Raw genomic sequence first — 17,363 nt, forward strand, 5'->3', positions numbered from 1 at the left:
AGATGTCCAGATAAATGAACAAGGAATGAGAACTCACCTTCACATTTTCATGAATAGACTGAAGTTGTGCAGCTAAAGCTACAAATGTTTGATAAATTTTCTGCATAGCCATTGACAAATCTATAAAAGAAAATCATATTATCACACAAATACATATATAACACAATCAGTATTATTTTTCTATTACTTGAGTCCATTTCTTGGCACAGTTAACGTGTAGGATGAAAAAAATTACACCAATACTTCCAAGGACGGGAGAAGACAGCAGAACAGACTGAGAGAAGGATTTCTCTCTTATCAGTAATCTGGGAGACATGGGACCCAGGACATCTACCCATTATATCATAATCATTCATAATAAAGCATTTCATATTTGTAAGAAATAAAGATATAATCAATGACTTTCAAGGAAACTGTCTTATGGCAGTTTAAGACAACTACTAAAAGCACTATTTAAAAAATGACCACAGAAAGCATGTTACCTTGTGGGGTGATATGTGAATTGTTTGCTTGGGTGGCAAGATGGTTCTCCAGCTCCTCAATCTGCTGTCGGTACTGCTGGAGCTGCACCTCAAACTGCTGAACCAGGATCCTGAAGTAGCTACATGAGAACATTTACCAAGTCAGACCATGGTGTAAAAACATTGCTTCCTTCATATTCAAAACGCCAACAAAAACAGCCCTCTGTTTAAGTATGGCCTTTAAATTAGTCTGATGACACAATGTACCTTTAAGTGACACAAGTATTTCTGAAACAAAACCTCAAATTTATAAGTTATCAAGGTATCAAAAATAGATGCATAACCTTACTCCAATCATGAAAAATCTCAGTAAGGGATAATCTACAAAATAACTTAATATTCTTTAAAATGTCAAAGTCATCAAAGAAAAGACTGAATAAATGTTGTAGACTGGAAGTGACATAAAAACTAAATGCAATGTGAAAAGAATCCTAGAACAGAAAAAGTACACTAGTGGAAAAGACAGTAAAATTCAAGTAAATTCTATATTTCAGTTAATACAGTAGCAAAGTGAATTTCCTCTTCTTGATAATTATACTATGATTTGCAATATGTTAACAGTAAGGGAAACAGGTAAGGAGTAGAAGAAAACTCTTTGTACTATACTACCAGTATTGCAACTTTAAGTCTAAAATTTTAACGTTTTTTTTAAAAAGTGCAATTGTCAACCAGATTTTACAGCCAAATACTTAGAGTTCTTATATTTATAATTGGAAATACTATTTATAGGCTGAAAACACTACAGGGTACTACAGGAGTATATAATTACAATTACTATTCTGATAAACATAACCAGAGAATTTGAGATTGATAAAAAGAGACCTTGAATAGCATGAAACACAGTTGGAACTGACTATAAGAAATAGGGAACTGTGAAAGCTTTTACAGTGGAAAATATGATTCAACCCATTTCAGAATTAGCTCTGATGGCAGACTGAAGAACAAGACAGCAGGATAAGATACTGAGGAAGTCCAGCAAAGCAGCTCACTCCATGCTCATCTGAATAAAGCAACAGGAGTTATCACCATCATTGTCACTGCCTGAGTTTGACCACTGCACTGTGGTTATGAAAGAGAATATCCTTATGTTGAAGAAATATACTCCGAAGCACTCAAGCATTCAAGGGCATCATTTCGACAAACAACTCTACACAGGGGAAATGTGTTTATAAACATGGACAGCAAGGAACAAAACAACTGCAGTAAAAATGCTAACATGCGGGGAATCTGGGTGAAAGATATGTGAGAATTCTTGGGTTTTATTCTTGAAACTTTTTTGCAAATCTGAAGTCAAAACAAAACTTGAAAAAAAAGAATAAGGGACCAGAAGTCCAACGGACCCCACCCACCCAGAAGCTCAGGACTCCCATCTCCGTGCCTCAGGCTCCCCATCTCTTAGACTGGACTCTGACAGCTGGAGAGGATTTGTGCAATCAGATCTGGTGGGAAAGAGCCAAGCACCCAGGTGGTGTATGGCAAGCATCTGACAATGCTCACTATTGTCTTCTTGCATAACACAAAAGGATATGGAAACAGACAACAAGATATATATCACATGTATGGAAACTAGATGAATATACAAGCTGGGTACAGGTAGATTTGTCAAACTGCTTATCTACACAATTTTTCTTCCTGAAGATTATTATGTATGTAAATAAGTTATGGATGCAAATAAATTTATGGAAACAAATAAAAGGGTTAAACTATACTTAGTATGCCCTGTTTAAGGAAGAGACTATCATAAAAATATTTTTAAACTGAAAGTACTTATGGTATAATCTTAAGTTCCTACTATCTGCACAACATAATCAAGTGGAACAGACCCTGTAAACAATATGAGGTCCAACTGCAGAAGAGTGCTGGAAAGCTCGACCTTAGCTTTCACTTACCCTTCAGTAAAATGGAGGTGATATACTTTCTTAGAATTATTATGAGAATTAAATTTTAAAAATTCACACAAAGTACCCAGACTCACTAAAAAGTGAAACAAGAAATCCATGGCCTGTATACTGTTTTTATTGTTCTGCTATTTTAAAAACAAACATTTATTTAACTTACTCAGCAGGAGCCGTATTTTCATGTTGCAATCCAGGTGGTGTTTTCTGGGTTCTTAAAGCTATTTCAGCATTTTTTAACTCCTAATATAACAGAGGTTTTAAAAAAGAAAAAGCCAGTTAAAAGTCAGGCTAAAAATATCAACCATCTCAGGATTTCAACAAAGCTACTCTCAGAGCTTCATATGCTGTGAGAACATATTATGACTGAAGCTCCTTCACAAGGTGCTGAAACCTCCTTTCAGGCAGGACAAACTATACTTTCAAGAACAAATTTCATAATAAATGTAAAATGAATTGCTGGTCTATCTTAAATTATGGATTTATGTAGGATTCATGAAGTTTATTCATCCACAGATACAGACATTATTTTAAAACCTATACTACACAACCACAGAAAACACTGTTGTACAAAAACAAGGTAAATAACCCTGAGGATGACGACAGCAGCAGCACTCACTGTGTACCAAGCCCTTTGCTACAGGTTCTACTCCTCTAACCAACGCCACCTCATGGGACTACTGTGGAAAATCACTGGGTTAATATATCTAGATTGCTTAGAATACTGCCTCATACAAAGTAAGCACTCAATAAAAACCAGTAACTATTAGAGTAATTTAGAAGTACATGTGCTATGTGGTTTTCTTATGCACGAAACTTCATAATTTTTAAAAGACCTATTTCTACTTAAAAAAACCAAACACAAATGAAAAACCCCACAACAAAATGACACTCAGTTTACCTGAGCGGTTTCTATCTTCAGTTTGTCAATATTGAGAGTGTTCCTCTGCAATCCACTGGCAGCCAGTGACAAAAGCTGCTTCAGAGCTTTAATATCTTCCTGGACTTTAAGCATTGCTTTTGAAGACATTCTACTAATTTCTTCTTGAACCTGTTTTTGTTCCTTCACAAATTTCCTAAAAAAAGAAAACTGAGTTTAAAAAAAAAAATACACCTTTGGGGACTTCCCTGGTGGTCCAGCGGCTAAGCCTCTGTGCTCCTGATACAGAGGGTCCGGGTTCATTCCCTGGTGAGGTAACTAGATCCCACATGCTACTACTAAGACCTGGTTCAGTCAAATAAATAAATTAAAATAAGTACTTTAATTAAAAAAAAATACACCTTTGGTTTTCTACAGAAAAAAAGTACATTTACCACACATTGGTCAGAGTTTTAAGTCCGAGTGTTTTGAGAAGCAACTATTAAAAAATTCATCTACAGTTCACAGAACGGCAGTTACAGAATTTTAACTCCTTTATTTCCCTCGTTCAATTGCTCTGCTTCTTTAACTTCTACAGGCATTCCAATGTTTCCAAAGTTTAAATGCTCAGGAGGAGGAGGAGATGGTCCCCCTGAAACCCACCCCCACCCCCCACCACTGCCCGCGTTGGAGTCTGACTTAGCTCCTGATGACACCTGACGCACTTACTGGAGGTTGTCGACGTCCTGGCAGATGACAGCAGGCAGAGTCTCATCCTTCAGTGCTTTACTGTCCCTGAGAAAGAAGCCACAGGCACATTAACCCCGAGATCATAAGAAGCTGGCAGTTGAATTCTACTACAGTGTGTGTTAAAGCATGTGAAAACAGAGCAAATATTCCTTATTTATAGCTTTCAATAACTAAAAATTCACCTGACATGGAGGTTTCTGTTCTAAGAAGACTGGCATCTGTTACAAGTACACATAGATGCATTTGACAAAATGTTTCAGAAAAAAATCAGAGAATACTGCGGGGGGGGGGGGGATGAGATATTAAACTAAGTTTCTCCAGCTTCAAAATCCCAGGACTGACATTTCGTTCAGCATTCATTAAAGAAAGAAAGCCTGCCAAACTTCTCACAGTGAGATGCTCACAATACTTTTACTTTATAACTTCAATTTGTTCTTCAACAAAATAAGACCTAGGGGTAGCTGAAAGGAATCAAGACTACTTAACAAAGACAGGAATAAATGAAACTCTTCAAACATACACATAAAGTACACGGAGGCCTTCTCCCTCTTTAACATCAGGAAGGGAATGGTGCTGGCACAGTAATTTACACATAAAAGAAAAGGTACATATACATGTTTAATTTGTATATATAAATAAAAAGTGGTCCAAGAGCAAAGTTCCATGAGTTGTTCAATACTTATAAGAAGGTAAAAAGACACTACATATATTTGTGTTTATTTTTATTATTTGAGGAAAAACTAACTACTTTGTAGAAAGAAATAGTTATAATTTTCTCAAATATCTGACCTTTCACAATCTCTCCAGAGCCTATGTTTATTATTTTGTCACAAAAACTTCAAAATAACTTTTCTTCTAAATGTGTGAATGGTTCCATTTACTTCCAACCATACCATTTGCCTACAGTTTAATAAGTAAACTCTTTAATTAAAATATTTTAGAAGTCAAATTGTAAACTTACTCTGGTCTTGTTCCTGTTTTATCACCTAGAAAATTGAAAAAGCTTTGTGTAAAAATACGCTATTTATCAGTGTATTCCAAATACAATAAGTTAACATAAACTAAGGTAAGAGTAGAAATGGTTAAGGGTTTCTTAGATTACCTCTTACAACAGTATGTGATGTCATGACTTGTCACGCTCCAATCACAGCATGTTACAGACATATATAACTGTTTATAACAGTTACACAGCTGATTTGCAAGTATTTCTTTCAAGGGAAAGAAGCTTCCTTTTTCAACTCTCTTCCCTGAAAAATCTTCTTGCTGAGGAGTTTAACTCCTGAGAGCTTTATTTGACACTTTTTAAAGCCCTATTATCAAGCTGTTCCATCTGAATAAAAAAATAAGCTACTAAAACACCTAAGGCTATTTTTGAATTATGGAATTACTACAAAGAAAATTAAGTAAAAACAAGATAGGACCTTGTGTCTAAAATTTTTCATTCAAAGAAAAATAAATCCAAATCTTCTAGGGTTAACAGGATTTTATCAACTTTCAGGATAGTAATTCACCCTATAATAGTAATAATAGTAATTTCTATAATAGTAACTTCTAATAATAAAATCCATGTCCAATTTAAAAATTCCATACAGATATAGGACACTGAATATCCTACAACTTCATACATTATGTCATTCTAAGTTCTTCAAAGAGGTTCAGTGCAGTATGTACGTATGCACTCTGGAGGAACATGCTTTCATCAGAACAAATCACACACAGAACAAATAACCACAAAGAAAAAATTTCACAATGCATTTGGATTGGAAAAAATTGGCATTTTCATACTGGTTGGTGAGTAAATCTTTCTGGAAAGCACTTTCACAATACATACAGTGGGACTCCAAAATGTCCCTCCCTTTAAGCCAATGATTCAATTTCTAGGTATCTGCCTTAAGGAAATAACCAAAATGTGAACAAAAACTCATAATAAAATCAAACAGCATTTTCTGTGTGCCTGGCTCTGTTAAGGTTTTACAATCCTCAAACCTACCCCATGAAGCAGGGACTGTTACTTCCCCTACTTCATAAAGCACCAAGAGGATAAAGAGCTTGAATATGGTCACAGAGTTTGTGAACAGCTGAGCCAGGATCTACAGCCAGCAAACGGGCTGGCCATCACACCACACTGCCTCTCTCTGCAAGGCTGCCCAGTACAGTGACATTTCCCAAAGCAAAGGTCTGGAGAGAAACACTGACTGGAGGATGATGGCTGACTGGATGATGATGCATCCAGTCAGAAAACTGATGATAAGCACATTAAAATATTTGTAAAGAATTACTGACTCTGATTAAAACTTGTGATATATTACACAAGAAAGAACAGGTTACAAAACAATACATGGATCATGGTCCCGATTTTTAAAATGTGTATTAATATACACATTCAGATAGTTACATAAGACAAATGCACATACAAATCTCAGTCCTTTACAAAAATAAAATCTTAAATGCATAACACACAAAATTTGTGAAATATAATGCAAACTTAAAAACTTCCCTATTGAATATTTAACTAATAATTTTTCAGACACAGGAATTTAACTCCCTCAATAAGACTGTAAGAATGTGAAATTACAGTAACATTACTTACTCTTCTTATCCGATGAGCTACTAAAATCTATACCTCCGAGGCCTTCATTGCCAGTGGATGAAGTAGCTGCTGTAGTTCCCAGAGTCAGGCCTAAAGCACTCTGTCCAAGTCCTACAAACAAGCCAAACATCACTGATAAAGTTTCTCACCCTAATATATAATGAATTACCTGAATGACCAACACACTCAACACCTTTAAGTTGGATCCCAGCTTATCATTGTGCTTGACTTAGACAAATAAAAAGAAACAAGTTCAGAGCATGCTTTGGACAAAGACTGATAATCTCACTTGGATTCAGTGCTATATGTGATGATGTGATTTTTATCAAGAGGGCCAGAATATATCTATTAACCGATATACACGGACACTCGATTTTATTTGATGTTTTTAAACCGTATCAAAGTAGTTTTAGTGTGCACATTTTTCAGGTGATTACTTCTTGTCTTCCAATCATGCTTTGGAATTATATACTTCAAAATCATCCATATTGGATGTATAAATTAACTTGATGGGGGAAATAAGGTATACAGTCAAATCTTCAAGTTGTACATTTTAAATATCTTACAGTTTTACTTGTCAGTTATATTTCAACAAAGCTGGGGAAAAAGAAATAATCTAGCATGAATTTATAAGATTTTTAGTATAATACAAAGCAAACAGTTTTACTACTAATGAATTTTAAAGAACTGATAGAAACTTGCAGTTGAAACATCAAAATTTCACATTTTCAAGTTCTTTTGATTAAACAAAAAACAACAACAACAAAAAACTTCACTTATTTAAATTCTACTTCACAGACAAAAGGATGTGGAAGAGCTAGACTACAGTTAATCTTAAGTCATCAATGTACACCTGTGAATCAAGTCTAAACTTCAAAGACCCTGCCGTGGTAAATCATTTAAGTCCATGCATTCTCAAGCTGACATAAGTGTGTTCTATTTAGACAAGATGCTATTTACTTTAAAAAACAGAAAACAGGAAGGTGTACTGGGTAAGAGCATGGGATAAATGAAAACTGGACTTAAATCCTGACAATGTGTGGAAAACACAGTTGGATAAATGCTATGAATTAAAAAAAAAAAAATCAATGGCACTTTTAGGTTAACATAACATAAAGCAAGCATTGAATACTGTGTCAACCGAAACAACACCAAGATACAAAAGCAACCGTGACTCTTCTATTGTTTTTGTGTTTTGATCTCACTGGAATTTTTGGGAAAGATGTTTAAATATTTATCCTGCAAAGAAATGCATGCTATAGTAAGCTAGTGATTTGGTTATTAGAAGACACCAAAAAAAAAAAAAGGAGACACCTACAAAACTAATAAAATCATTTAATACTTGCTCTTAATGCCTTGCCTTCAAAGTACTCTAATACCCTTTCGTAACATCTGTAACAAAAAGCCATTCCCAGAACCTGGGTCAGGAGGTCAAGTTCTCTCACAGTGAATTTAGAGGCTAAACAATTCAGTACTATCCAACTGGCATTTATTCAAAAGACAAGTTTCTCTGGAACAGTTTACTAACTCTTGAAACAGGTCCTTCTTTGTCTCCTTATCTAGTCAATGTTGAGAAAATTTATTTCTAAAATATGGCAAAGATACCCAATTATGTATGAAAAACTTTTATTATTCACTCTTCTGGAGAGTCGGTGTCACCATTTACCTGATGTTGATGTGCTTGTACCTTGGAAAAGTGAGCCTCCCAAACCAGTCAAGGCCCCTCCTAAAGAGAGGCCTGTTGAGGCAGTGGTAGTTGTAGCTGCTGTTCCACTCAAGTTATTCAGGGTAAATCCTGTGGATGCTATAAAAAGTGAAAACTGTAAGACTTCAAAAAGAAGCATCATTTCTAAGAACATCATAGAAAATACAAAGTATTTTCTTAAACTGATGTCAAGATAAAACTGGCTCTTGGGGAAAACTATTCACTAAAGATAATATTACATATACTTAAGAATAGAGAGAAATAGTATCTTTAAAGCAAAAACCAGTGACAAGCATAGGCTTTGGTTAATATTAACATGGTATCAGGTGAGAGAGCGCAAACAGTAATAGTTTTCAACCCAGACTACCAATTCCACACTTAAGACCAGATGACTCCTAACCAGGCAAGGTTTACGTGGTCTTCATCCTCCCGTCACCAGAATGTTCCTTGAGAACAAAGCAGACAGGAACAGACTCACACGTGACCTCTCATCCAGTACCCTGCTTTGCTCTGTAAAGAGACCAGCTTCCAGGAGGGCGTCTGCTGCTTTAATGCTCAAGGCAGATCTTCACAAACCAGTATTCAGTGCGTCAACACTGCTGAATGACTGAAGTAAAATCTTCCCAACTGAAGTTACCTTTTCTAAAGGTAGCCACCTGTGTTCACTAACTGAATGAAATGAGAGCAAAACCAGAAAATGCCACTATTCCCCATCAGCCTCACCTGCAGGAGTGGATGTCAGTGCAGACGAGAGCGTGAGACCACTGGCCGAGGTAGAGGCGATGGGCAGCGCAAAGGGCGTGGCGGACGCTGCGGGTTTACTGAAGCCTAAACTGAAGCCTGTTGTAGATGCAGATGTCGTGGCTGCCGTTCCTGTTTTAAAAAGAATCCCATCTTAATAACCGTGCGTATACTATTCCGGCATCAATCAGGACCCTAAAAGTCTAAGATCCTACTTTAGATATATGCACTTATAAACGAGAGAAAAGCATTCACCAAATCACAGTGAACACCGAAGAGGAAAATCCAACTGAAGTGGTGATACTGGAGTTCACCTTCTGCCCCATCTCCAGATTTACCTAGAACAGCGCTTCCCCTCCTTTCTTTTATACTCAACAGAAAAAGTTTTCCTTCTCCAAGACCAAATTAAAACACCTCCTCTGCTCCTCTATCAGCGCCCAGCCGCCTCTCTTCTCCTCCCCATGCGGCTCCTCCAGCCCCTCCTGTCTGTCTCCTTCCTCAGTTCACGTCTTCTAAAGCACAGCTGATTTAACAATGATTCAAGTGTTCAGCAAAGTGATTCAGTTTTATAGATACATACTTTTTTCTTCAGGTTCTTTTCCATTACAGGTTATGACGAGACACTGAATTTAGTTCCCCATGCTGTCTATTGATACTTTACACAGAGATACATACTAGTTATGTATCTCTGTTCACTTACTAAATCATACTCTATCTGGCTCTGTTTTTGCTCTCTCACTTCCTAAAACATCTTGCCCACATTCGGAATCTCAACTGTAGGTTCATGGGTCTAAGTCTGTATCTACCTGAGTCTCCAAAGTTATCTCTGCCTTATGTCCCTCTGGATTCCACAGGCCTTCCTGTAAAAACTTCCCTAAATTCCCCACAGTCAACGGGGTTGCTAAAACTAGAGACCATGAACATCCATGGCATACTTTTTCTCTCCTGCATTCTGTCAATTCTACTTCAGAGATACCACCACCTCCATCACAATCTGCTGAAACTCAGTATTCAAAGCATGCAGACTCAAGGCCACAGCCAGAAGCAGTAGCTCAAAATTATTACACAAAGAAATTATGGATGACCTGCATCTGGCTTCTCCAAGAGAAAAGAAACCAGAAACACCAGAAACCGTGCTACTGGCTTGCCCCCGCCACCGCTCCTCTATCAGTGCCCAGGGAGTCCCTGCCAGGGGAATGTGCTTCGGACACATACAGGTTTTCAAATCTCACAAGAGGAGCCAACTGCTTGACCGTGTAACCAATCCTGTCTAAAACTTCAGTGGTAAACAGACATGCTTTCTGTGGATAACAGGCAAGCAGCATAAGTAAAGAAAGTCCGCCAATCTTTAATTTATTTCAATTTTAAGCCTGCATTTAACTAAATGAATTAACTTCTGTGGTTCCTCACTGTCCTCTCATCTTTTTGCATTATTCCCTGGCATCAAGGTCAAGGCAACTGTCGCCCTGGTTACCCACATTCCTGGCAGCATATCATGATGGACAACTATGATAGTATAGAGCTGGAAGGGAATCTAAAACCTTTCATTCCAATAGTCTCCTTTGACAGATAACTAAAAGCTGCCAGATATGACTGTTTAAGGCCTCACAACTCCTTTTGGTACAACCAGCGCCTAATTCCAAGACTTCTTGCCTAAAGTTTGGTACCTTTTTTCCATTAAAAGGGCTTAAATGACTGAAATATAACTGTGAAATAAATTTTGACCAAAAACTTCTGTATTTAAAATTTTTTTTCTGAAGTAGAAAAGTATTACACAGTCATTGATTTTTTTTATTTTTTAAATACTCAAATACTGAAAGGTTCTTTGAGAAGTCAGTATCTGTTATCTGTATCAGGTCCTCGCATGCTGTCTTCTACATCCCAACTCTGTGAGAGATCAGGAAAGGGCAGAAAACCACAGATCTGGAACCTCCCCTCAGAAACCCTTACCCAGTTAATCCTGTAGTTATAGCTGTTGTTTTCGCTGGGGACAAAAAGAGAAATAAGCTTGAATCATCAGTGGAAGACTGCACTCTCTTGCCCTGTCATAGGGGAGGATTTGAAATCACCCTGAGGGAGCTGTAACACTGCTGGTGAGACTGACAGGCAACACAGTATCTTCCACCACAATCACGATCTAACACCAGCATTCTTCCTACAGCACTGGTTCCCTTATTACAAGCTGTATATAGTTTGCTTACTTAGGGACTGAGTTGTAAAATGCAAGCAACTACTGCCTATAACAAAATCGAGCAAAGAGAAAAAAAAAGCTACTCCTAACAAAACACCAGCACTGTCTCAAGAGGCACACTCACGTTACTCCTACAGTCCTTCCATGGTCTCTGTGTAGCCGTGGGAAGTGCTACAGTGAGGCTGGCAGCTCAATGCCAAAGGTGGTAACAGAGACCCAGAGGCTCTGAGGGCAGACGACAAAGGTAAGCAAACTTTTAAATGGTGGCTCCAGTGAAACATATTTTTGGCTTATAACAAAATTTTTTAAAATTATTATTAAAATGTCTACCAGAAAGCTTTACCTCCTGCCCTTTCCCAGTGAAACAACTGCTTTTAATAGTAAAAAAAATTTAAGACATCTCTTAGGGATATAAATTACAATGTTACAGCAAAATAGGAAGCTGACTGTCCCATATATGCTAAATTAATGTCCAAACTCTAAACCTGACTTAATCTTCACTAACGTAAAACACTGTGTTATGTAATCTAACATAAACTTTTGAATTACTTTAATTTGTTATGTTTAAAAAGATTTATTTTCTTTCATTCTTAGATATATGTTGTCCCTCCTTCACTGAAGTAAATCACAGTTAATGGCTGGCCCTATCTCTGGCCCTTAATTCCACATCCTTGTATGGCTTTTCCTGTCAGTATTTATTTTTTTAAGTCTACCACCAATGATGATTCTTTTTTTTTTCCCCCCAATGATGATTCTTGTAAAGGGAGGAGACAGAGGACAGAACCTGCAAAGAATGAATATCCCAAACCCACTCCCTGAAAATGTGACAATTCCCCTTACCTGTGCTCGTTCCTCCCAGAGTGAACCCCGTGGCAGGTTTAGATCCGAAGAGGCTGGTTCCAAAGCCACCAGAAGCAGATGTCGTCGCTGGAGTGGAGGTGCTCCCAAGGGTCCCAAAATTGAGCCCCACAGAAGGGTTGCTTGTTTATAAAAAAACACAAAGTAAAGTCTCCTAGAGCCAATATTGTTGAAGAGAAATGCAAGCTAGCTCTTCGAAGTTAGTATCTCACTCATCTCCACAGGCTACAAATATAACTAACAATTTACCTTTAACCAACCAAGCTCAAATATTTTTCTGTTCTCTTTAATAATAAATCCACATATAAAAAAATCCACCCTTAAAAAAAGGTAACATCAGTCTTCAAGAAAAGTAGGATCTACAGCAGCTAGGATTTCAGATCCCAAGGAGTTATAAACAGGATCACATATATTCTGCTCTCACTAGTTTTTGTTTGAAAGCTGACAGATTTTAAAACAACCATAGGAAATCCTATAAATGTGGATCATTCTCCTTTTGAACTAAGTATGTACGATTCACACTGCTAAGCTCATTTGTCCTTCCCCAACTGCTACAGAAAACACATGACCAGAAAGAGAATAGTTAGTCTAAGTTGTCTCCACCCCCTCTCTATCACTGTATTACCACCACTAGGACTCAGGGTGAGGGACACAAACAGATGTGTCCCGGTACAAGGAACCTGCAAAGCAAAGCTGCCCTCTACCACGGCAATGTGAAATCGGCAGAGGTCAGAGCTCTTCAGAGCTTCTGAAGGCTTAAAAAAAGAGCAGCTGACGATGACAAGTGATGTGAACAAAGTTCACAGCTTTTCAACTGTTCTTAGCAAGCTGCAGAGGCTCAAATTTACTATCTATAAATGGGAGAACAAATTATGAAAACAAGCCAAAATATCTTGACAATCTGAGACTTCAATATATGTAGGAGAATTAAGAGTGACTATAACCTGTATAACATAAAGGGAAAGCCCGTTCATCCTATGCCCAAATCTTTATTTCTTCTCTCTCTGCTCTTCCACATAGACATAAATGCCACAACACAACCCAAAGTCAGTTTTAAAAGAATCTTCAAAGCCTGCAGCATTTCAACTAAAGGGGGCAGGCAGCAGTGATTGGGCCAGGCTCCAGTACCAGCCCTCCAACCTCCTGGCACTTGTGTGACATACCCTTTCTAAGCCTCTATTTCCTCATAAGCAAAATGGGAATAACAGGGATTTCCTATAAAGATTTAGAGATTATGAAGAGCACATTAACTTCATTCAATAAATGTTGTTGCTACTGTTATCATAGGGAGCACTTATAAATTCAACTAAACACACTGTGTACACCGTATTATGCCAGGAAATCACTGTGAGAGGAATGGAGAGGGAAGAGCTTCTTAAGGAAGGAGAGCTTGAAATCAGTCATTAGCACTGAGCAGGAAGGAGAAGAAGGTGCACCCTGTGTCTTTCCTCATCAGCAATGTGTACGTGCCCCTGGTATATATAAGCACAGGGGACTGGCAGAGCAGGGCTGCTAGGTCTCACCCACAATTACAATCAACTTAATCAAATTGTATTTTACAAAATAGAATCAAATTAAGAAAATGCTTATTATGCTCCCCTTGCTCCGAAACAAATCAGCAACTCCATGTTTTTGCTGCTTTCCCATGAACATACAAAAGATATACAGTGAAAGTATGCACATTTAAGACAAGTATTTAAAATTTCGTGACAATTCAAGACAAATGGAGACACAATGAAGTGTTTCACAACTTCATAAAGTTGAAAACATTACCAAAGAAAATACACCAAAGTGAAATCTTACTTCACCAGAGAAGCAAAGGAGAAATTTCTCTGTGGCAGAGAAGTTCACTGAAAGAAAAACAAAAAGCTACCCCAGACCTAATCAATTACTGTCTTAAACAATATAATTATCTGCCAATTCCTCAACAGAATATGTTGTAGAAAAGCCAGGAGACTGAGACAGATCCGGAATGGAATCTTACCTTCCCCGCTGGCCTTACTGTGGACTTCAGAGCTAAACTAACAGGTGACATTTATAGAGTAAACCGGCTCATTTCACCCGGCAACCCTAGATATGGGAACTGAAGCTTGGAGAGTAACTTCCCCAAAATGATTTCCCAAAAGAATGTTAGGTCTCCAAACCAGTACTTCAATAGGCAGGTGTTAGACCATCTCTTCTTTTATTAATTTCCCAAGACTTTCTAAAGCGTGTATAAAATTTTCTAGCTTATTACTCAATCATTCAACAAGTATTTATAAAAGTCCTTTTATCTGACCAGGCACTGTCACAAGGTCTTGGGAGTGATAAATTAGCTTAAGACCTTGCCCTCAGGAAGTTCCCAGCCAGAGAAATATTTATCATTCATGCAGGTGGTGCCAGTGGTAAAGAACCCACCTGCCCATGAAGGAGACATAAGAGATGCAGGTCCAATTCCTGGGTCGGGAAGATCCCCTGGAGGAGGGCATGGCAACCCACTCCAGTATTCTTGTCTGGAGAATCCCACAGACAGAGAAGCCTGCTGGGCTATACAGTCCATAGGGTTGTGACAAACACACCAAAGCAACTTAGCACACGCACACACATTCAACAAGTATGTACTGAGCTCCACTGTCTCAGTGTCTCTCGGAAAACCAGCATGAAAAAATCTCCACCATCGTGGAGCTTACATTGTACTGTCGAGAACAGACAATGAACAAGTCAACAAAAAATGAAATGAACTGACCACAACTGTTTAACTGCTCTGACATCAGGTAAGGGAAGGAGACACCTCTCTGCTGACAGGTCTTGAAAAACCTCCCTGGGCTGTAATCACCTGAGGCCCACAGAGGCATCAGCTGGGGAACTGCCCTCAAGTTGGAAGGGGTTTGGCCCTCCTTCACCTGAGGAACTGAGAAAATGCCCAAGTTGTGTTTTTCAAACTAAGATAAGGATCCACCACTGGAGAATAACCAGCATTTAAAAAAAGAAAGAAAAAAAAAGAAACAAGAGTAACAGGTCGAAAAAGAGAAAAGATCAAAAGATCAAAGTGTATAGAAAATATCAAAGTGTAACTGTAGTATCTTTTGTTGAAACTTTGTTTCAGTTACTTATTGGTGTGCCTGCAGGTTTTGTTTTGTTTACAGTGCACCTAGCTAGATTACTAAACTGGAGCAAACAAATGAGGTGGGCTCAGGATGTCCAGAACGGGTCCAGTGGACCATGGTAAGATTCATTTTCATTTCATTTGGAAAACAGCAGAAAGTTACTGATGAAAGGCAATGGGAAAAAAAAATTTTTTTTAATTACCCTGGCGATAATGTTGTTTAAAAAAAAAGCTGACGTGGATTCCAGGGAACTAATCAAAGCAGAAGATGGAAGCAGTTTTCATCTAACATGAGAAAGGTCACTGGTTGAGAAATTGGCAGGAATCTTAAGTATTTTCATAAGAATGTAAGCTTCAGAAGAATAGGACTTATTTTACCGCCTAAAAGACAGCCTATTACATAGGAACCTGTTCTACAAATGACAAGCCTACAACAGGGTGGTGTCTCTGGAAGTAAAGCAAATGGAAAGTTAAGCATTAAAAAGATTAGGCATTACTGATTATGAGGGAAGGAGCTATTAAGGAAAACTCCAAATTTCTGACTTCACTGCATAGTCTGTGCCCCCCCTCCCTTTTGGTACAGACAAAGTTATAGCTTTTGTTTCGGTGTGTTTTTTTGGCCTTGATAATCTACAGCCACATTCTTCAAGTTTCAGGAGCTATCTTGTAATTCATTCTACACATGCCTCTTGATTTAATGATCTCCTCCACTTTTATATTCAAAAGACTGAGTTTAAGATTAAATCTCACATCATTGAAAAGATCTTTATCTTATACTGCTTCTTTCTGGAGATCAGCTAGCTGATCACACTTTGGGGTAGGAAGGTGGGTAGCAGGCGCCACAAAAACGTCGACTGTGGTGCCTACATTTTACAAGCCAAGTAAAGAACAATAAGAGTCGACACAACACCCTCACCTGCGTTATACTAATTTGCAGAGACTGTTCGAAATTACCGCCAGTAAGTGCTGTAACAAGTATTTGAAACAAACAAACAAACAAAAAAAAACCCCACAAAAACTCAGATAGGGTTCCATGAAGCACAAAAGGTTTGAAACCGTGTTTAAAAGAACTAGGAAATCATTAACGTCCCAAACCACATATCCTGCAACGGCGTCTCAATTATCGGGGACAAACTTGACATTGTCCCCCCTTAAAATTTCCTATTGTCTTTTTCTAACCCCAACAAGCTGAGATCCACTCAGCCGCTTGACAGTTAATTGGTGCCGCAGTAGAGCGCCGGGATGGACCCAGAGAAGCCGCGATGCCGCCGCCGAGCCTCCACCCAGGCCATCCACCCGCGTCGCCCGCGACCCTCAGGCCGTCCCCAGCCCCTTAGGGCGCCCCCACAGGCCCTTTGTCCCCCAGGCCGTCCCCCACAGGCCCCTCGCCCCCAAGGTCGCCCCTCACAGGCTCCTCGTCCCTCAGGTCGCCCCCCACAGACTCCTCGCCGCCCCAGAGGCCACTCGTCCCCTAGGTCGCCCCCCACAGACCCTTCGCCCCCAGGTCGCCCCCCCCCCGCCCCACAGGCCCCTCGTCCCCCAAGCTGCCTCCCGCAGGCCCCCACCCCCACTCGCCCCGCCTTCAGGCCCCGGCCCCCAAGGCCGCCTGCCCCCAGCCCCGCCGGGAAAGAGGCCGCTTGCAGTTACCTGGACGTCCCGGTCCCGAAGGAGAAACCTCCACTCGTGCCGCTCCCGCCAGCGGCCACGGTGGAGGAACCCAGCGTGCTGCTCCCGAAGAACCCTGCGGACATGGCTGCGGGCTCCGCGCGCCTTCGGCAAGCTAAAGGGTCGGCACGCCGTTCCCGCCTCAAGGCCCAGGCCAGCCGGGCAGCATCGCTCCCGCCTAGCCGCCACCTGGCACGAACTCCGAGCCCAGCAGCCGCGAAGACAGGTCTGAGGGCGGTGGAGGCCGCGCCGCCCACGTCTGAGCTGGTCGCGCGCACGCAGCTCCGGAAGCGCGCCGCCGCGCAGGGGCTGCTGGGAAGGGGTGGGGGCAGCGCGCCGCGCAAAGCGCCCTGGGATGGACGGGGGCGGGGCCCGGAGCAACGGCTGGGACAGTGCTTTGGTTTTTGTTCGGTATTGCGTTTGTGCTCTGTAGCTTCTTTCGTGTATGGCTGTTGAATCTCAGTCAGTTCAGTTCAGTCGCTCAGTCGTGCCCGACTCTTTGC

General features: G+C 39.8%; 1 protein-coding gene across 1 annotated transcript in view; it reads right to left on the reverse strand.

The window, feature by feature from the left end:
- The window catches only part of NUP58 (nucleoporin 58), a 30,686-nt gene extending 13,552 nt beyond the window's left edge, over positions 1-17,134 (reverse strand). The window contains exons 1-11 of the mRNA XM_065901629.1: positions 16,843-17,134; positions 12,093-12,232; positions 9,044-9,193; positions 8,282-8,419; positions 6,616-6,726; positions 4,987-5,011; positions 4,005-4,070; positions 3,318-3,492; positions 2,580-2,659; positions 483-601; positions 38-120 (exon numbers count right to left, since the gene is read on the reverse strand). Coding sequence (XP_065757701.1) covers positions 38-120; positions 483-601; positions 2,580-2,659; positions 3,318-3,492; positions 4,005-4,070; positions 4,987-5,011; positions 6,616-6,726; positions 8,282-8,419; positions 9,044-9,193; positions 12,093-12,232; positions 16,843-16,946 — 1,191 coding nt within the window. The 5' untranslated portion in view covers positions 16,947-17,134. The remainder of the gene's footprint in view (positions 1-37; positions 121-482; positions 602-2,579; positions 2,660-3,317; positions 3,493-4,004; positions 4,071-4,986; positions 5,012-6,615; positions 6,727-8,281; positions 8,420-9,043; positions 9,194-12,092; positions 12,233-16,842) is intronic.
- Between the last annotated feature and the right edge of the window lie 229 nt (positions 17,135-17,363).

The sequence above is a fragment of the Muntiacus reevesi genome, chromosome 11 (assembly GCF_963930625.1).
Source record: "Muntiacus reevesi chromosome 11, mMunRee1.1, whole genome shotgun sequence".
In the NCBI taxonomy this organism is placed as follows: Eukaryota; Metazoa; Chordata; class Mammalia; order Artiodactyla; family Cervidae; genus Muntiacus; species Muntiacus reevesi.